A 21436-nucleotide genomic window follows, 5' to 3' on the forward strand; every position below is an offset into this window, starting at 1 on the left:
ATCCTTTCCCTCCAAGTAACCTGCCCTGCTGACCACTAAGATGGCAGAGTGACCATTTTTCTGGGGGTTACAGTCAGTGCATGAAGGCAGTGACAAGATGCCTCTGATGGCAGGAACCTCATTGTTTTGTTCACTGTATAACCAGTGCCTGAAAGGGCACATAGTTGGCACTCAATAAATATATGTAGCATATTTGAATGAAGGAATATGAGAGGGAGAAGTATGAGCTGGTAGAGCCATTACTACATTAGCCCTCTAGGGGGCAGGAAGGTAGAACCGAGGAAAAGGCCTTTCGAGCTCTGCACAAGAACTCAGGATGTAGTGTGGCAACAGCTGGGCTAGCTGTGGCCACCAGCAGGACACTGTAGGGTGTGGGCTTCAGCTCTGCTGTCTGCATGGATAGCAGACTTGTGTCAGGAAAGGGCACTTGTGTTGTACTCACTCCTTCATATGCCCCAGGAGGCTGGTCCTCTGTGTTTCAGAACACGTAACAGTGCTCCTATTCAGAGCCAGTCAGATAAGCGGGTCTGCCAATTGCACCTCTATGTTCTGGTTTCCCTCATTCCACAGCCTCAGCTCTACCAATCTCACCCTTCAGAGTTGAGCATGACCTTCTAGTTCTGTTCTCTCCACCACTGCCCCCACCTGCTCCTCATACTGCTCCATTTGCCTGTCCTCAAATGCCAGCCCCTTCAACTAGGAATAACACCCAGGTAGTCCTGTCTCTTTAGAGACTCTCTCTTCGGTGGCTGGTAGGGTCTGAAAGTTTGCATCATGATTTTCAGACCCCTCCATGACCAGCCCACCCTCCATAAAAGCAAATAATAAGCATCCCTACAGATCTTGCTTCTGGACCTGACAATCATGAAGAAGACACTAGAATCTTGGGATGGGAAGGAATTTTCTCTTCCCTGACCCTGTGCAGAAACTCTTTCCATGGCCTGTCTGCTAGAGATGACTGCCTAGTCCCTGCTGGAATACCTCTAGTTTGGGGGCGCTCGCTACCTCCCCAGGCAGCCATTTAGACATTGAACATTTTTAGCTGCCAGAATGTTCTTTATACAGAGCAAAAACGAGCCATTCACCTCTCTCATTCTCATTCTGCATATATCCCAGCACCCAGCTTCTGTGTGACCCTCTCTCTTCCCCTCCCCTAAGTGTCCCCCACCTCCCTCTCTCTCTCTCTCTCTCTCTCTCACTCGCGCGCGCGCGCGCACACACACACACACACGCACACACACACGTGTCCCCTTCTATGTGGTTATGCAGTCACATGCCTCTCTCATTTATCGATACATCCTCTTTTCTTCTCTCTTCTCCTCACCTTCCCAGCATTTAGCAAGGATCCAGAGGCTGGAGACTAAGAGGAAAGGCTGGAAAAGTGCCAGGGAAAGGAAGCTTCCAACTAGGTCCTGGACTGGGCTGTGGTGGCCGGGCGGGGTAGGGTGGACAGGGGACAGCAGCTGGAGATCCCAGGCCATTTGTTGCTGTGGCCCAAATAAAAGGCCTTGCAACTCGGGGGGTTGGTTGAGCAGCAAGCTACTGAGTCCTTATTCCCTCCCACTGCCCATAATTCCACAGAGAGGATGAGGACACACAGCTCTCCTTCTCAACCTCCTTAGCAGTTGGCAGAGCTGACTTGGTAATTTTAAACATTTGGTAATTTTTAAACATTTTTGCCAGCCTCCGGGTCTCAGGGAGCATCATACCAGCAGCAAAAATCCACTCCCTACTTCCAACAGGGGGCATAGAGGAAGAGCTCTAGCAGATGGCAGTGATGACGTGAGACATGGTGGAGAGAGGACGAGGCAGGCAACGGGGGAAAGTAGGGAGAAGAAACAAAAGCAGAGACCTCCTAACAGCAGCCACCCGGCTACCGCATGAGGAGCAGAGCAATACCTGGGTGGCCATTTTTCTCTTTGTCATGATTCACCAGCCTATGTGTCACAGACCAGCGGTGGATGCTAGGACCTTACCAGCCCGAGATTGTAGTGGGTCATGGATGGAGACAAGGATGCAGTGGTCTTATGTTTAGGAGAGGTCAAGACACACACACAGAGAAATGATGGCAGTGTCAGCTACTTGTCTCGCTGCTTGGAGCTCTCACCTCCGACATTGAACATGGGGACAAGCAGGCCCAGCAGCCACCTCTTTCCGAACACTTCTTGTAAGTTCTTGCGCCAGGGCCGGGCCCTCACCGCCAGCCCCTTCCGCACCTGGTGGCGGGTCTGCCCTCGGAGGATCAATAGCAGCTGATGGCAGCAGAAGCCAGCGCAGGCCAGGCCGATGGCAAACCAGAGGTAGAGCATGAGGATGACGAACATTTCAGAACCAAGGACAGCTCCTGCAGGGGGGGTGGCGGGGAAACACCAGAATCGCTTTACACTCAGGCCACGTACAGAACTGCCATCACGGTAGGCGCTTTCTGCTAGGAAGGGAAGGAGATTAATGAGATCGAAGCTACATTTTGCAGCAATCTCAGCGCTGCGGCGAGGGAGAGGAAGGATAAACTAGTTGCCCTAACTTTTTCTTAGTGTCGGTGGCTCCTGAGGCAAGGGGAGAGACAAGGATGTGGGGAGAAGTGCCTATACACTAACATTTTCTGAGTCAGAGATGCTGGTCTCTGTCTGCCTTCTCTTCCTGGTCTGGAATCAGGGAGAAGGGATTTTTCCCAGGAGGAGAGAGGGGTGAGCTGAGGATCCTAGAGAGGGAGCTGGTGCCTGGGCAGCTGTCTAGACTGGAGCAACTTCTCCCTATGGAGCTGGGAGCATTGGTTGGGAGGACTTAGGAAAGTGACAGCATGATGGAGAACAGAGCCTAGTCATCAAGAAGAATAAGTCACGAGCTCCTAGGGCAGTGCAGAATGACGAGTTAGAGAATAATTCAGTCATTAATGTTAACAAGTGGACAGTGTGGCCACCAGAACATTCAGTCAAAGCTGTCCTGTCAGTCAGAGCTTGCTAAAACTGGAAGGGGCCCCCAAGGTCATTAGTCCAGCCCACTGCCTTGGGCAGGACCTCCTGTAAAACCCTCTATACCGGTACTCTCTATTACTCGTTCTTAAACATTCATGGAGTAAGAGACATCACAGTCTTCTTCAGAGTAGGGGTGGTCAGTCCATGCTAAATTTGAATCTCCCAACTCTGGTCTCACACAAGTTTCTTAACCTCTCTGAGTTGCAATGCAGTTTGCTCATCTGAAAAATGGGTATAATAATAACGATTCCATAGGGTTGCCTGATTCAGGAAAATCGTGTGTGAAGGGGCCAGCTTTCTGGTTCACACTCAGTGCAGTAACTCCCTGCTGAAGGCCACTCATAGGTGAGGAGGCTACATCCAAAAAGGGCTCAACTTTAACTCCTTAGTCCATAGAGCTTTCTCCTTCACCTTGGCTGGATTGCAACTTTGGCGGCCACGGTAGAGACACCTACTTTGACCTACCCAGCAGCCAGGGCAATAGGCCCTAGAGAGAACTCAAAAGCCCTCCTCAGCCCCTCTCTCCCTGCAGAGCAAGCCCAGCACCACCTCCTCCAGTGAGATGAGGGGCCCTGCTCCACAGATCCCATCTTACAACCCCTTTGACCTCTGCAAATCTCAACCATATCCCTCCCTTTTCCAATTTCCCCTGGCCCAGCCCACCTCTTCCCTGGTCTCCCCAGGCTCCAATTTCCAGACCCCTAAGGGTTGGGCTTTTAAAACTTGTCCAGTCTGAGCAGTGGCGGACTCAGCTGCCAGGAGGATTGGGCCCAATTTGGGTTTGCTCATTAGCAGCTTCTTCTTGCCCTCAGCTCTCGGAGCTTTGATAGCAGGTTTCTCTTTGCACAGTTGGAGACAAATAAGCCCAGCTGCCCAGGGGAGGGAAGCTCATTCCAGCTGGCATTTTGAGCAGCCCCTCAGCTGTCTGGGGGCAGCAGAGGGACAGGGCTCACATTGGGCTGTGCCATCCCTCTGACCCACTTCTTCCTGTCAGCACAGGTTAGCTCAAGCAGACACGTGCAGGAGGAAGGATCCAGGGACCATGGATCCCTTTGGGCTCCGGGAATGCTGACAGGCAAAGATGACCCTCAAGCTGAAGTGCGAGAACATCAGAGCTGTCAAGTGCAGGCCTGCCTTTAGCTCAACCACAGGGACAAGCCTGGGCTGATGGAAGCTGTTTTCCACGGGCTTTTTCTCTGGCAATAAATCAAGGCATGAGGAAGACCTTGTGGCCTGCTCCCGGCCCCTTACGGCAGCTACAAAAGGCTATTCTGGGGACCTGCTTTTTCTTGAAGTGTTTGAAGTTGTCTAACCTGGCTGCCTCAGATCCTCTGAACTATTTAACAATAGTTCTGCTTCTTTTAGAAAATCAGTTTTCCTGAATGGCCTGAATGGTCACATCACCTAATCTCTCCATCCCTGCTTCCTACCAAGCATCTATAACACCTTTGACAGATCATTGCCTAGCATCTTTGATATACATCCAGGGACAAGAAGCTCCCTCCCTCCCAAAGTGGTTCATTCATCAAAAAAGTAGCTTCAGAGAAGCAGTGTGGTGTGGTGAAAGGAATATGAGCTCTGGAGGCTAGCAACCCTGAGTTCATATCTTGGGTTGGAATCATGCTGGCTATATGGCTTTGAAGCAACTTAATCTTGCTGACCTTTTGGTTCCTGAGCCTTTAAAATACATATAATAATACTTACGTCACAGACTTGTCATAAGGATTGGATGAAATGAGACCTGCACAGTAAGTAGCACATGATGGGTGTTTGACAAACGTTAATCCCCTTTCCCTTCTACTAGACTTTCTGGTGGCACCCACTCTGCTAGCATACTTATCAAAATGCCATAACAATGGAAATGATGGCATCATTTCCATTTCCCAAGTGAAAAGAATGAGGCTCAGAGAGGTGACACAATGTACTGGTCCCATGAAGCCAAAAGAGAAGACGACTTCTAAAATCCACCTGTCCAGCCTCTTACCTCTTCGGTGTCAGCAGCCATCAGAGGACCCCTTCCACTTCTAACTCACAGGGCCCGCACTTACAGCCAGTCCATGTTCTGGTGGCAGATCTGACTCAAGGACAATACCACAGCTGGGGACAAGAAGTACCACAGTTGCGGAATAAGAGCTCAGTCTATTAAACAACTTGGGGCTTCTTCCTCCCTCCTGTCCACCTGTCTTCCTGAGCAGCTGCGATAGTGTATGTCCTCAACCATTTGAGTTGAGAATAGTAGGGGAAGAGATAGGGAGGGAGAAGCTGAAGAGGTGAGGTGTATGCGTGGGAGAGGGGAGAGTAGAAAAACTGGGAAGGGGAACAATGAAATGTTGGCAGAGGAAGGTGAGATGGGAGAGATGCAGATTAGAAATCTTGGCCTCCTTTTCCTAGTGGGTGTGGTGAGGAGGTAAAAGATAGTGGGACTCATCCTTCTGCTGAAACAGGAATCTGGGCCCAAGGTAGGCACTGACTGGCTCTGTTCTCCCATCAGATTAAAGAAATAGGTCCCTCTTCCTTTCTTTACTGTCTCCCAAACCTAGCAGGTATGGACAGGCCTCAAGACCAGGCTTATCTCAAATCAAACCATTTCAAGATCTTCTCTTTGAAACCATCCATTTTTATATGATGAAACTACTTGGAAAAGAAAGTGTAATCAGGCTCTCTGGCTCTCCTCATTCCTCCACCTGCCTGTGCTCACACTCCACCCCCTAAGCCCGCCCACCTACCCTCCCCCGTCCTGGTTATTTTGGTCCCAGAAGCCTCCTATGCCAGCACCAGGATCCAGAAGGGCCGAGAGCTCTGACATCTGGGCCCAGCTCAGCCACCAGCCCTCAAGGCAACCCTGACAACTGGGTTCTTCCTGGGCCTCTGTGTTTGTTCTCACTGCCAAATGGCATAATTGTTCTATGCCTGCAAAGGACCAGGCTGCAGCCCCAACAAAGACCAAAGTGATGGCTCCCCACAGAGTAGAGCGGAATTTTTATTAATGTCCAGCCCAGGGACGTCAAGACAATCTTGGGTTCTTAGTGGAAGTAGCTGCACTCTGTCTTTGTCCCTGAAAGGTCAATGGGTGAGGAAACATGTATTCCCTATGCTGCTAATGGGGACAGGCCAGGGGCTGCTACATAGTATTAGTAAGATTCTAGGCAAGCCGTTTAATCCATTTGAGTCTCAGTTTCTTCGTCTGAGAAATAGAGTTGCTATAATATACACACATGAGTGCATGCTACCAGTTGTCAGAATCGAGTCAATCAGAATCAAAGGCCTGGGTAGGGATGGAGTGGAAGGAAATGAGGTGGGGGCAAATTTCAAGACCAGATAAAGTGGTAAGAACTGCCACCAGGAGCGAGGTCCTTCTGGGTCAGGTATCAGGAAGCTGTTCTTGGGGCATACTACATAAAATACAGTCCTCGACAGAGTTCCTAGCTGAGCACCACTGTGAAGGCTCACATGCCTGGCTCCTGCAGGTGTAAGAGCATCCTGGAGGCTCAGATCCCTCACCAGTTCCATGACTCTGGTGTGAAGATGGAGTCATTAAACATGGCTGCATCCCCAACCAGGTGCCCCCTGCCCTGAGCCATCTGCAGGCTGGAGAATCACCTGATGGAGGTCAAACATACTGGGCAGGAGGGCAGAGCTTAGCCTCTTGCTGGGGCTGGCCTGGCATCCTGTCAACCTGACTGTGGTTGGTTGGCAAGACCTCTGGAGGGCAAAATCCTTGGTAGAATGTGTGAACAGCTTTGGGGTCCAGGCAGAGGAAGGTCGTAGCATGGGTGTACCTCACAGGCTGCATGTAGGGCTGGCCAGCACCCAGCCTTGCCTGGCACATAGCAGGTGTATTTCCTGGATTGCCACAATTCTATGAGCAAACGGACAGTGGCGAGCAAGGAGGAGATGATAAACGAGGATAAGGGTGGGGAGAGAAGTTTGCCAGATAAAATACAGCATGCCCAGTTAATTTGAATTTCAGATAGATAACAATAAAATTTTTAAATATAAGTATGTCTCATGCAATATTTAGGAGATACTTACACTAAAAAGTTATGCATTGTTTACCTGAAATTATAATTTAATTTGGCATCCTGTATTTTTATTTGCCGAATCTGGCGAACTTGGGGCTGGGGGTGTTGGAGGAGAGGTCTTTGTGTAGGGCCCAACCTGCCTGCCAAGGCCCACTCACCAGAGAAGAACTGGCTGATGGAGGTGGGGAGGAGCGTGAGGAAGGCCAGGGGATGGGCGAAGGAGATGGAAAGGACTGCAGAGATGTAGGCCACACCAGCCACCATGGAGTAGAGGCAAGCAAGGGAGGTGTAGAGGCAGAACAGGACGAAGTTGCGCATGTTTCTGCTGCCAATGCAGTTGCCGGTGAAGAAACAGTGATGGTCGTGCCTCAGGGTAACTCTGGCGCAGACTCGGCAGAAGTGGGTGCTGGGTGGGGGACATAGAGCCTTCCTGGCCGAGGTCCCCTGGCAGGCATCCATGTCGTCAGGGGAGTTCTGGATGACCAGGACGTAATTGCCCAGGGCGTTGGTTGAGAGGAACAGGAAGAGTGCCCCGTGGAGCAACGCAGGCGAGAAAAGCGGAGCGGCTGCGGGGTCCTCGCGCATGCTGGGCAGGAAAAGGAAGAGCTGCAGCACGAAGGTCACCAGAGAGATGCACAGGAAGTAGGCGGGGGCCACCACGTTGAGCAGTCTCAGGGCCAGCATCCTCGATTACATTCCTAAGAGGCCCAGGGTGAGAGGAAGACTTACTGCGCTGTCCAGGGGGCGCCCCAGGGCGTTTCTGCGTCGCTGTCTGTCGGTGCTGCTCCACGAAAATCCTTGCTCCCCGACCCCTGTCCCTCGATCACCCCTCCTCTCTTCCCTTGCCCGGGCCCAAGCAGGCATGAGACCCCGAGACCACAACGGCCTCTGAGGACCAGGCTTTATTTCCAGGTGCCCAGCTCCCTCGGCGCTTTGGCGCCCCGGGATCGGGCAAAAAGAAGAGCGAGGTTGGGGCTTGTTCTCAGTCCGTAGAGGATGAGGGGTGAGGGGCTAGGACTCCGCTTCCTTATGGCAGTGAAAAGGAGCCCAGGTTTGGGATTTCTCCTTCAGACCGCTTAATAGTTCGCGAGGGATTTGGGGTGGGGGCAAAGAGAAATTACCTCCTGAAAGTCCAGCTTCACCTCCCCTTTCTCCGCTCCCTGCTCCCCCACTTCTTGGGTAATATTCAGGGACCTCACCGGTAACCTAATGCTCTTTGGGGGTTTGTGTGCGGTGGGCTCGTGATGCGTGTGTATGCGTGTGTGTGTGTGGCGGGGGGGGGGGTTCCTGTGTGTGACTCTGTACGTGTAATCTGTGTGCGCCTGGGTCTCTGTGCTTGTGTATGTGTATATCTGTGTACATACACGCAGCCGCTGCCACCTGGCTTTAAAAAAAAATCAATTACAACAATCGATGCACTCACACACGCGCTCAGACACCGGATGGGGTAGGGGGCACAGCCAGAATACCTGTGTCAGCCGGTCCTGGTCAGCCCACCTCTCCGACGCTGGCAGCCCTGGCTATTTCTTTGCAAAGAGCGTTTTCATTTGAGGCGACAAAATTAAAATCCCCCCTTCGCGCCTGCCTCCGCCCTCCTGGAGCGAGAAACCCAAACAACCCCGATGGCGCCGAAACCCTTTCGGCACCAACAAGCCCGCCCTGGGCGCAGGAGTGGCTGCTTGGCCAGCTTTTCAGCGGATCGACCCCCGCCGCCGAGTGCAGCTCCCACCGCATCTCCACTCAACCCCGGTCCCCACAGCCCTGGTTCCTGCCCAGCTTCGGAGGCCGCCGGGAAATGAGATTCTGGGCGCCCGAGAGAACTTTTCCAGGGGCTAAGGAGTCAGGGAGCCGGAGGAGCAAGAAAAGTTCTAGGAAGGTTGCTGCACCCAGAGTGGGGGAGAGCCTCGAGGCCTCCGTCCAGGCTGTCCCGTCCGAAAGGGCGACTGATCACCTTGGAGTCCCCTCTGCAGGTGCCAGTGCCCCCCGGGGACCCGCGGCCGCGGAGGGGAGCGCAGGCCTCTCTCCGCGGCAGGGGCCCAGCGCAGGGCACGCCCCGGGAGTGGTCGCTGGGGGCTCGGCATCACCCCCAGCCGTGAGCTCCTTGGGGCTGCGGCGGCGCTGCCCACCCCAGAGAGAGCCTTCGGCCTCGGGCTCCAGCAAAGCAAGTGTCTTCCCCACGCTGGTCGCCAGGGGGGCGCGGGAGCAGCCTCCAGATGCGCCGCGGCGCCTGGAAGGCGAAGGACTGAGGCGAGGGGAGTATGGGGCTCTCGGCGGGCGGCCTCAGCCGGGGCCCTATGCCGGAAAGGGGACAGCCGAGACCGCGCGGGCGGCCCCGGAGGCGCGGAGAGCTGTCCTTTCAGCACTGGCGCCGGCTTCTCCCGCCGCGGAGGGCGGCACAGCCAGAGCCCCAGAGAGGCAGGCAGGCAGCGCGGGCGACCGCCGGCTCCTCGGCCACCGCCTCCTGGACGCCCGGGAAGCCGCCCCCTGCACCGCCACCGCTGCCACCGCTGCCTCCGCCGCACCGCCGCAGATGGGTGGGGAAATAAACTCACCGAGCTCTTGTCGCCGACAAGAGGAGCCCTGGACGCCGGCTCTCGTCCTCCCCGAGGCTGCAAAGTTGTGGGCTCGGCCCCGCTGGCTCGCAGTCTCCTCACGATTCGCTTCGGGGACTGGGCAGGTAGCGGGGGTGTGGGAAGGAGGGAGTGGGCAGCTGCGGTCCTCCCACTTGGGCACCAGCGAGTGGGGATGGCAGCTGGATAACCCCCAACCCCGCCACCCCTCCCTCTCCTCCTGGGGGCGGTGCTCTGGCCACCCCTCTCAGCATCGTGGACTTGCCCCCCACTCCTCCCCTCCTTCCTCTGGAGCGGGCTGGGGCGTCCTGCCTGACTTCAGCCACTGATTCCAACTGGAATCTGGATTCAGCCCTGATGTGGATGCTCTAGCCATCATCTGCTCCTTCCCTCCCCGCTGTGGCTGACAACCCTCCCTGCTCTCCACTCTGGGACAGAGAAAGCATGGGGGTTTGAGAGCTCAGCCTGCTGGGGGCAACACCCATACATATCAGCGTCATTGCCACAGATTTTTCGAGAGCCTGGCTCTGGAGCCTGTGTGCCCGGGTCTGAATATCCACCATTCACGACTGTGTAATCTTCAGATTCGTTTCCTCATCTGTAAATCAGAGATGTGAGGATTATACGACAATATATGTAAAGTCCTTAAACAGGGCCTGCCCATGGTAAGCACTATTCGAGTATTAGTTTGTAATTATTGATACTATTTATTGGGCCCTTAGCACTGGGCACTATACTAACTAAGCCTTTAGCATAAGACCCCTCTGTTAATCCTTTCGGCAGAAGCTCAGGTTGAGGCACAGAGAAGCTAAGTCACAGAGGGTGTGTGTCAGAGCCTGGATTTGAACTAGCGCACCTGCTCTCAGCCTCTACACAACCTAATATCACCCCCCGGGACCCCAGGGGAGCTCTGATTTTGGAGAAGGGAGGACAACAGAGGGGTTTGTCCAGATAGAGAGACTGAACCAGGAGCATCTGTCTGGAGTCCTGCCCCATCTCCCTGTTCCTATTTCTTTCCCTTGCCGACTCTACTGTTCTGAGGTGGGTACTGAGGGGCACCAAGAGGGTGGGGACACTTGGCCACTGTGTATCATATAGGAGTAAGGGTAGGGGAAGCAGAAGGAGCTTTTGAAACACTGCAGTAACATTGGGGCCACCACCACTACCTTAGTTTCCTGGACTGTCATGACTCACCCACCTGCCCTGTTGCACTCTTCTGGGTGAAGGCAAACATATATAATCGTTTCTTGCTTTCTCACCTGGTTGATTAAAACAAAAGCAATCCCTTAGAATGAGGGCCCTATGCTTATCAGCTCGGCCTGTACTTTTGAGTCATCCGATACTGTTTTCTCTGTATTTTGTCAGTGTACATCAAAATAAAAAAGGCAACCAGGAAATCTTTTCATGTTCTGAAAGATTGCCTTACATATATGCAAAAGAACAGCTTGACAGGTGTTGGCCTCTGAGAATCTGGTAGCCCTGTGAGTTCCAGTGGCCACAGGGCAGACACAGGGAAACCCAAGTGGCCTTTTTCCTTTAGAGGTGCTTTGTGTCAGGATCAGGCTGTCTGAACCCTTTTCACAAGCTCTGCCTGCCTCTCACCCTGGCTTGGGAGGAAGGTAGCCTGGAGGGCTTGGTTTGGCTATATTGATTGAAGATCTTCATTCCCTAAATACCTTGAGAGTCATGAGGTATTTCTAATTTTACTTTGCATATGGGTGTGTGGTGGGAAGGTGTGTGTCTGAATTCGTTTGTGGGGGGGAGGAGGGAGGGAAGGAGGGAGGAGGTGAGAGAGAGAGACAGAGACAGAGAGACAGGGAGAGAGAGAGAGAGACAGAGAGAGAGACGGAGAGACAGAGACAGAGACAGAGACAGAGACAGGGAGAGCGTGAACGAGCACTAAATGAATGCAAGAAGAGGGAAGGGAGTATTCAGCCCCAAGAAAGAGATGAAGATCGGGCCATGGAAACACGAATGGACAAGAACAATTATTTACTTGTTTATCAACAGAAAATATAGTTTGTCAACAGAAAATGACATTAAATCTTCAGATCCTAGAGCTAGTAGTTCCCCAGCCCTCTCCCCTGAAGTGAACTGAGTAAGAGGAAGTACAGCCAAATGTTATTTGATTTTCAAAAATTGGTGTTTACCCCTGACAAAATCAATAGGAGGGTCAATTGAAAAACTTCACTTTGAGTCTGGCCCCATCAGAATGAAGCAGACTAGGAACCAATACTTTATTGCCGCTTGCCAGCTGTGGCACCTTGAGCAAGTCACTGAACCTCTCTGCTTTCAGTATTCTCATTCATGGAATGGGATGAAGATGTTACCCTGTGGTGATGATGATCAAATGGGATAATGTAATTTAAGTGCCTCAGTCCCAGCGGAGAAGGGATAGCATTAGCTTCTTCCTCCCCACTCTCTCTTCTGGGCCCTTATCTTTATTCACAAGAACGTCTTATCTTTCCAACTAAAATGAGAGCTCCTGGTCTATGTTGGAAATATTTCGGGGTGTCCTCCATATCTCCTATTATGATGATCTGCACAGAAAAGACACTGAGTTAAAGTGTACTGAGTGAGGAGCTGATACTAGTCTTTCTCCGAGAGGAAAAGCTATGTCCCAATGTCTTTCAAATGTCTGGTGAGAGCGCATTTGCCATTGATCTTGCATTCTGCTGCCACCCACCCCAATTATGGTCTCATCTTTCATAAACAGCATCAGAAAATAATTATAAGTCATACTCTCCATTGTTTCTGTCATCTATTCTTATAGTTAAGCTGTGACTGTGGCTGCAGGCGGTCCCAAGGGGGCAGGAACAGAGACGGGCATCTGATTGCTGCCGAACGGTTTCCCAGTAAAATGTGCCATCAATCTTGCTATTTGGTGGTGTTATCTGAATAAAATGAATTCCCTCCCAAGTGGCAATCATTTCATTTTGCCTCAAAATGTTATGTACAAAGAGAAGAACTCTATTCAGCACGCCACTTCTCCCTTGGGTGGGGAACCCTACGCACATGTCTGTCAGGCTCTACAATTCCCCAGGTATTTGGGGTAGAGAACATCTCAAGATGCAAGGGCCACACCTAAGGAGGCTCTGGGGATTTTCCTCATTCTCATGCCCTTATATCAGATTGACCGAGGTAAACATAAGCTGGGTCTCAAAGTTAACTGGTGCCCTGAAATTAAGATTTTAACAGACATCTGCAGACAGAATGCTCTTTACTACCAATAGGAAGTCATAGCCATGGGCAACCACAAAGTGCTCCTGGAGTCTCAGAAGGCTTAGTGAGACGCCATCCCGGCCTGCCTGGGTTCAGAAAACATACAAGTGTAATCTTCATCTTAGCCAACCAAATACATGAAAATTGGTTATCACAGAATTTCTATTTGGAAGTAGTAATTTATTTAACCAACTACATCTTCATTTTAACAACAATAACATTGCTTGGATGTAATAAAGTGCTTTGCAGGTAACAAAGTACATTCACAAAATTAAAATTTCATTTCACAAGTCTCCCAACAGCCCTATAAGCTAGCTGGGGCAAAAATGATTAAACCCATTTTTCTTATGAGGAAACTGAGGTTCAGAGATTTGCTACATGTTAATTTGCAAGCCTCGCATTTGTTTAAATTAAAATGTGATTTAACGTGCAAAAATCTCTTTGATACTTAAGTTTTCTGGAACATGTCACTCGCATAAAGGAAGCAGGTATATAACCTACTCAGAATAAAAGACCTGCATGATCTCTCTTTATGTAAGATATTTATGTAAAATTACATAAAGTAACCCTGCAGCACATTAATCAAATGCTCTCAAGCACACCGCTGTTTGTGGTGCTGGAGAGAGCGTATGTGACTGGAGGCAGTGATGCTCACTCATCCAAGCTCACATGTCAAGATGGAAGCAGCAGGTCTGAATGGCTCCCTCTGGGTGACAGGTTACTTCAACAGTCTCCCTAATGATTGATGTCTCAGGGCGGAATCTTGGCTTGGCTTGGCAAAGCCTCCTTTGGAGTGTTCGGGCTGTGGAAGAATGAATGTGATCGTTTACCAGTTAGCCCTGGTTTCCAGGGAGCGCTCAGGCAGTCTTGGTAGGGAAGCCTATGGCTGTGGACCAGTACACAGCTTATCAGAGGCGATGGCAAGAAGATTAATTGGCCTTTTCGTCTCAAAGCATGCAAGAGGCTGAGGGTGGGAGAAAGGGAGGGTATAGGGAAGGGAAAGAGGAGGGAAGTAGAGGGCAGAGGGGAGGGGAGGGAAAAGGAGAGAGGAAAGAACAGAAAAGGGAAGCAGAGAGAGTGCATGCTCATCGTCTGACACAACCTCAGTTTATGTCTTCATGATGGAGGGAGGTCAAGTGGGGAGATCAGCTGTCTCTGTTGAAAGCCCAGCAATGCCAGGTGTCCAGAATGGGAGGGAATGAGGCAGAAGGTTGATATTTCAATTAAAGGAGGAGGGAGGTGAGACCGGGAGAGTGAGGTCACTGCAGTGCCCTTGACTATAGGACTCTTGGATGTGTTGTTATGGTCATAGTGCAGCAAGCAACACCTACCTCACACCACTGAGCCCCCTGCCTCCACCCCCGGCCCTCATTCCGGCAGAGATGGCCCAGAGCCCAAGAGAGAGGCAGTGTGATATGATGAAAAAAGCATGAGCTTTTGGCATGAGCTTTGGTGTCTGCTGACTGGCTCGAATCCCTGTTTTCCCACTCACTTGTTCCGTGACCTTGAGTAAGTTCCTTAGCCTCTCTGAGCCTCAAATTCTCTATTCATTTAATGGAGATTTTAGCTATAACTTGTAGAATTTGTCAGGAATTTTAAATGACAAAGATACCAACTCAATAGCACCTGCCCTTTCTACTGAAATACTCCCCCAGCTACCAGCTACCAAATAATCCTGCTTGCTGCATAGTACTGACTGCCTCTATGATGATCTCATTCGTTGGTATATTTATTTACTTGTTTATTGCCTCTTTTTATCTGATAGATTATAAACCCCAAAAGCAGGGACTTACCTATCAGCTTTAAACTTAGACCCAGCCCAGAGCTTGACACACAGTGAGTGCTCAGTAAAGAGTAGAATAAATGGGAAACAGTCTGGTGGGACAAAGGGGGCATAAGGGAACAGTTGGGGTGTGAAAATCTGTACCTTGATTGTGATGATAGTTATATGACTATGTTTGTCAAAATTATAGAACTGTACTCCTCCAAAGGGTGGATGTTACTGTATGCAAATTGTACTTCACGAGCTAACCTTTCAAAAATAGGCTCAAGGGAGCAGCAGATAAACATAATTCAACTAAATAAAGATTCATATTTACCGACATCCATTATGTGCCAGCCCTATGGGGGGCCAGATGGCTTCGTGTTGGTTATTTCATTTAACGCTTACAATAGCCCTGCCTAATGAAAGTCTGGCTCTTACCTATTTTCTAGAGTGGCGAAATGGAGGCCCAGAGTGGTTATGAGATTGGCCAGGATTGCAAAGCTTGCTGGCAGTAGAAATAAAATCCAGCTCACTTAATTCTAGCGTTCAAGCCTCACGCAATGTGGTTCCTTCCGTGTCTCTCACACATAAGTCTTACACTGACATAGAAATAAGGAGATCGTTTTTCTTACAGAGAGGTAACGTATTATGCTGATATCAATCTCTTACACTTTAGCGTAAATTAGCCAGTCAGAATCATTTCTTAGTGAAGTGGGGTGTAGAAAGGATGGGCTTTTTTAGAGACCAGGAGTGGAGAGTAAAGTTAACACACACAGGCCTGCATAAGTGTCAGATGGGACAAGAAGATAAGAAGGCACTGGAGGAGAGGATCCACAGAGCAGTCAGATGACAGGTTCTGGGATCAAATCACTTGTTGAGCAAGTTGGTCAACCTCTCTGTGTCTCAGTCCCTTATTTGTAAAAGAGTCTTAATTATAGTTTCCACCTCATAGTGTTGTTACATACATTAACAAGATAACATTTGTAAAGCATTTAGAATGGTGGCTGGCATAGTAAATATTAAATAAGTGATAACTATTGTAATTAATTAAGATTAGGTTCTATGACATGTGACAGAAACTCCAAGAAAACACTGATTTAAACTAAGATGGAAGTATATTTTGCTCTCAAATCAAAGAAATTTAAGGGTGCCGGTCCAGGGCTGGTGTGGAGGTTCCACGATCACGTGGTACCTAGACTCTATCTTGCCCCATTTTCCTGAGCACATTGCCTCATGGTCCAGAATGGTTGCTCCTGTACCAGCTGTCATGTCCATATTCCAGCCAGCAAGAAGGAGAAAAGAAGAAAGAACATGCCCCACTTAATAGGACATTTCTTGGAAGTCCCACACAGCACATCCAATTACCTCTCATTGGCCAGAACCTGGTCACATGGCCACACCTAACTACAGGGAGCTATGTAACCAGCTAAAATTTATGAGTTGTATGGATAAAGAGGAAGAGGAAAATTAATTTGGGGGACAACCTTGGAGTTCTTTCTTTTACTATGGAAAACCTTAGACACATTCAAGTTATCATTCCCCAGGTTTCAAGATAGAAGCAGGATTTTCCTGGCACTTCTAGTCTCTCTGCGATTCTAGGCCCTCATTGGTCAAATGGGGCTACTGTCCTCTGCCCTTTCCCACACTCCCACTGATCCTTGTCTTCCTCTAGGTATTTCCGATTACCAAAACAGGCCTAGGAAAGGCAGCTCCCGCCTGCCAAAGCCTTGACCTCGAATGAGCATGGACAGTGAGCTCTATAGGCAGCTGTGGTCAGTGTCCCAGACCATCTGGCCGGCTCAGCAAGCTCGAAATCTGGCTCTGGATGAAAGAAAAAGGAGAGACAGAAAAGATGCACTTTAGCTATTCTTATTTTTAAAACCCATGTGAATAACATGTTTTGTAAGGCTATACAACAATTTTTAAAATGAAAAATAAAGCAAAAATTCTTAATTCCCAAATAATCATCATTAACATTTTGTGTGTCTTTTAATCTTTTATCTATTTAGATTTTTTTCCTATTAATTACAAATTGGAGCTCACATCTTCATCCGCTTTTTTTTAATCAGCATTTAAAGTTCCACAATAATAAGACAATCTTTCCATGTTGAAAATATGTTTCCCCAACATCATTTTTAATGGACACAGTTTAGTAGGGATTCACCAAAATTTGCCTTTGACTTTGGTATCTGGTCAAAAGATGCCCTTTGGCTTCATCTTCAGCCTTGGTCTTTGAGAGGCTGAACAGCTAAGTTTAGATTTCAGTCTCATTTGAGTCTCATTGGCAATATTTCCTGGACTTGTGTATGATCCATGATCCTGTGGCCATGTTATACAACCTTTGCATCCAAGAAACATAATAATCTCCGTTACACAAACATAGCATGTCATTTGGATTACTGTTAAAAATCACTTTCAAATATAGATAACCTTCTAGATATAGCTCATAATGAATATCTTCTTTCTTGCTCTATTTAATGAAATTCTATCAGTTAATATTAAATTTATATAATATAATTATAAAAGTAAAATGCTGTATCTCTCATGATAATTATAAACATTGCCTCTTAATGTACAGGAATAATTTTTAAGAGCTTTCAGGTGTTTAAATATAGAAGGAAAGATCAATAGCTAATATAGATACTTTTAGAAGATATTTTTTGAGGCAACAATAATAAAACATTAAAATAATAATATGGAGCAGAATAAGAGATTAGATTATATCAGAGTTCTAATCTTTGTAGAATTATTTGGGACATAGCATTCTTAACACTAAACAAAATAACCTTTTAAAAATGTAGTCAATTTTTCTTTATTCTGTTTAGGCCATGAAGCTTTAATGAAAAGCCCTATTTGTAATTCTTTGTACATTGCAAAGATAAACTAAAAACAGAATGTCAACCAACTTCCCAATTTCATGAGGAAGGAAACCTCTAAAATTATATTTAGTAGTATCCATGGTAAATCATATGTGACCCCAAATGGGAAGGAATATAAAGAACGTGAAGAAAAGCAGAAATTATTAGAAATAGTGAGGGCCACACTCTTGTACTACCATCAGTCGAAAATAAGCATCGATTTATTAACACAAATGTGTGTAATATATAACACAGAAGCAAGTTATATGTGTGTAATATATAACACAGAAGCAAGCATCGATTTATTAACACAAATGTGTGTAATATATAACACAGAAGGAAAGTAATATTCTTGTAACTATAGTGTTAAACTGTTAAGGATTGACAATGAAATTCATTAATAATGAAATTATCATCTCAAATAATCTCTGATAAAATTTTAGATGTACACTTTTATCAAACACATTAGCTCTATGAGGTGATAATCAGGCATTGGCTTGGAGTTCAGTGGAATACTGATCTTAACACTTGGCCATCTGGCAGTCAGCCAAAGTGTGTATTGAGTGCATCTCTAACTTTAGATTATTTCCAATTTCTCACTATTATTAGCAACATTGCAATGAATGTCCTAGCACAAACAACTCTGTGCGGCTCTATGATTATTTCCTTGGCTGAATTCCTAGAAGTGGAGTAGCTGGGTCAAAAGGATCCATATTGCCAAAGTACCCTCCAGAAAGTCTGTACCAGCTTCCTTTCTATAAGAGGAATGGAGTAGGGTGAGATTGCATCCTGGCTCCTCATCAGCCATGGCACCTGCATCTTCAACCTCCCACAGAGATTGGCAGTCGGAGGTTGAGAGTAGCAACCTTCCAACAGCTCCAAACCCTCCTGGATCCCATCGCTGCGATCATAGCTATAATTTATTTCGTGTTTACCTTGTTTCCAGGATTATGGTAGACACTTTAGGTACTTCTTGTATTTTAATTTTCACAATGATGATACAAAGTAAATATCACTGGCCTCATTTTACAGATGAAGAAATAAACTCAAGGGCTGAGTGGCCCTGCTCCTAGTTCCGATGGAAGCTCTCAAAGGCCTGACCAAGCAAGAATCCACAAGGCTCTGCAGTCTGAAGGTAAATGAAACCTGTAAAGTCCAATCCTCACGATTTCAACTGTTCAGCCCTTGGGGGATAAGTGGTCCCTGGCCCTTTTAGCCTGCATCAATTTTCCAGCCAGGGTTTGAAGATAGAAGAAAGGTGAAAGGCAGTGCTTACTGAACCCACTGTGCTCTGGGCTCAGCTCTGCACTAGGCACTTAATGTGTATTCAAGTGCATCGCTTCTTGGTGGTTTCTGAAGGAAACTTCACCAGAGCCTCTGTCTTCTCTGATGGAGCTGCCCTTCCACCTGGTGTGTGTGTGTGTGTGTGTGTGCGCGCGCGCGCGGGTGCATGCGTGTGGTATAACTCAGACTCTAATAGCTCTAAGAGCAGGTCAAGTTGTTGGCCGTTGCATTCCCTACCATAGCAACTTGTCAGTTGACCACATGAGAGGAAGGAGTACGTACTGACCACATGCCAGGAGTTTTATGTACATTATCTCACGTAGGTCTCAAACTGTCAGGCGAGATATCCACATTTTATTGGAGAGGAGTCAGAGGTTTAGGAAAATGTTCAAGAGCTACAGCTAGTAGAGAGACCTGAATCGTCCAAGATAGATAGACACACTTTCTCTGATCCAGACAGGCAATTATGTTCTCATTCATCTCTTTAACCCTTGTCCTATATTGGACTGTGAGCTCAAGAAGGGCAGGGGCTAGGCTCTGTCCATGTTGTACCCACAGTGCCCAGCATGGAACCTGGCCCAGAGTAGTTACTCAGAACATGCACACAGAGTAGAAGGAAGAATAAATGGACTCTCCCAGGGCCTGGGTAACAAAATTGTGGGAGACAGACTGCTACAGACCCTCTGTTTGAGCCAGAGATGCCCAGGCAAGGGAAGATGCATCTAGGGCCACTCTGTATAGCTGCTCAGGCACTGCACTTTACAGTTCCAGGGGGCATCATTTTCATACTTCAGGCATCGAGAATTTGTATGGTTGTTATGACAATTTTCCAGTAGATGGCAGTAAAGCTTCTTGTGTTGGGGCTCTTCTTTCTGTGTAAATGCACTGTTTGGGCTATCTGCAGTGCCGGGTGTGTCTGCCAGGCCTCCAATCTGCTGTGAGGTTGCTTGACACCCTTTCCCAGGCTTGTCCCAACTCCTTTTCAATTCTGGGCTTTATAAACCACACCCAGGGCCTTAGTGTTGGCCTGGTGACTTCAGGGGAAAAAGCCATTAGAGCTAGAAATCCCCAACTGCGTTCTTTGTTCCAAAGAAGGTCACGTTTATGATCAGAAGCCCTGGGTTCAAGTTCTCGCTGCTGTATTTTCTAGTCTTGGGCAAGTGTCCTTGCAGTTCTGGAACTTAGCTTTTTCTTCTGAAAAGAGTGCAGTAATAATCCCTGCCCTTGAGTTTTTGAGAAACAAACATTACCCTGCACGTGGCCGTGCATTGCTAGCTGTAAAGCACGATTGCCCGGGAGTATCTTGCATTAATAAAACACAGGGCTCTTCGAGGCGACTCCAGGATATGCTGCACTATTAGGGCAGGGGTGTGCTGCAGACCATCTGACTCCTGCTCTGTCACCCCCACCCCCACTTATCTTCTCCTAGGGGATCTCTCTCCTGGTCTCCACCACCACTCATCTCTAGGAGGTTCTTCAGACCCCTTCAGTCTCTGCTCCAAACTCCTTAGTACAGTACAAAGATTTATTGAGCATTTGCTACGCGCTGGACCCTGAGTCAATCTCTACCTTCTAGTCGCTTAGAATTTCATGGGGGCAGTAAAGTTAGCATAGTCACCATTTTGTTTCTGAGTCTTGAGGCTCCATCCCATTCCTATGGGACTCTAGGGAGAAAAAGGCCTTGCCCAGTCCCTCCCTTTCTAGTTCCTAGGCCACTGGACACTATATTTGGCCCTAATCAATGTAAATACACTCTAAGGTCCAGACCAAGAGAGGCTTAGCTGGGGTATTCCCTGCCCCTCTCCTACTGGAGGAAGCCCAGGTCAGGGAAGCAGGAAACAAACTCACCGTGGGGTTCACCTAGAATTTGGTTTGGCTGTAAAGAAACAAGAAACTCAAGAGTAATAGTGGCTTAAATAAAGTAGACAGGTATTGCCCTCATGTAAATGAAGTCTAGAGCTAATATAGTCACTCTACAGTGTCAGGAAGGATACAAGCCCTTTCTAGTACTCTGCCCTTTCTAGTATTCTGTCCTTTCATTCCTCATGTGCAGTTCTCATCATCTTGGTGGAGGTGGCATTTTAGGGCTGGCAAAGCCCTTCATGACATCAGGACCCAGGCTTCTTCTATATTGTTTTCCCACCATTCTAAACATGCAGCTCCTACCTCATGGCCCAAAATGACTGCTCAAGCTCCAGCCATCAGGTCAACATTCCACCAGCATGAAGTAGAAAAGAAGGCTGAGGATAGGCACACTGTCTTGCCTAAGGACACTTCCTGGAAGTTACTTATGATACTTCCATTTATCTCCCATTGGTTAGAACTTAGTCATATGATCATATCTAGAAACAAAGAAGGTTGGGAAATTAGTCTTTATTCCAGGTAGGTCCAATTCCTGGGGAAGAAAAAGAGGATGATTATTGAGGAATCATGAGAAATCTCTACCACATCTTTCCTATAAGGTATCATTTCTGCCTACGGAAGGTGCCTCTGCCTAGCAATCTCTTTGGCATGAATGAACCAGGACAATAACCCAAAAACCATAAGATCACAGAAGAAGAATTATACCAAGACAGTAATGAGGTAATTTCCTCTCTGTGTATAAATGATATTTGTGTTTGGCTGTGATTATCATCATGGCCAACATTCAGTACTGTAAACATCCCATGCTCTCAGCTGCACATAGTCCTGGCTCTGCTGGTCCAGCTATAGCATCCCTCCCTCATCCCTGACATGAACC

The 21436-nt window shown here is 48.2% G+C and overlaps 2 protein-coding genes across 3 annotated transcripts in view; one reads left to right on the top strand and one right to left on the bottom strand.

Annotated features, from left to right (window-relative positions):
- Positions 1 to 1732: 1732 nt before the first annotated feature.
- Positions 1733 to 9738, bottom strand: ZDHHC22 (zinc finger DHHC-type containing 22). Its single transcript, XM_011357058.1, has 3 exons — positions 9550 to 9738; positions 7156 to 7695; positions 1733 to 2344 (listed from the first exon to the last, which is right to left on the bottom strand). Exons 2-3 carry the CDS (start codon positions 7679 to 7681, stop codon positions 2079 to 2081), a joined length of 792 nt encoding a protein of 263 aa, XP_011355360.1. The 5' UTR covers positions 7682 to 7695; positions 9550 to 9738; the 3' UTR covers positions 1733 to 2078.
- An 8707-nt stretch (positions 9739 to 18445) lies between these two features.
- Positions 18446 to 21436, top strand: part of TMEM63C (transmembrane protein 63C) — an 80184-nt gene continuing 77193 nt past the window's right edge. For both annotated transcript variants that reach the window (XM_011357060.1, XM_011357062.1), the window contains exon 1: positions 18446 to 18547. The gene's annotated coding sequence lies outside the window, so the exon portion shown is untranslated. The remainder of the gene's footprint in view (positions 18548 to 21436) is intronic.

This window comes from Pteropus vampyrus, unplaced genomic scaffold (assembly GCF_000151845.1).
Source record: "Pteropus vampyrus isolate Shadow unplaced genomic scaffold, Pvam_2.0 Scaffold32, whole genome shotgun sequence".
Taxonomy (NCBI): Eukaryota; Metazoa; Chordata; class Mammalia; order Chiroptera; family Pteropodidae; genus Pteropus; species Pteropus vampyrus.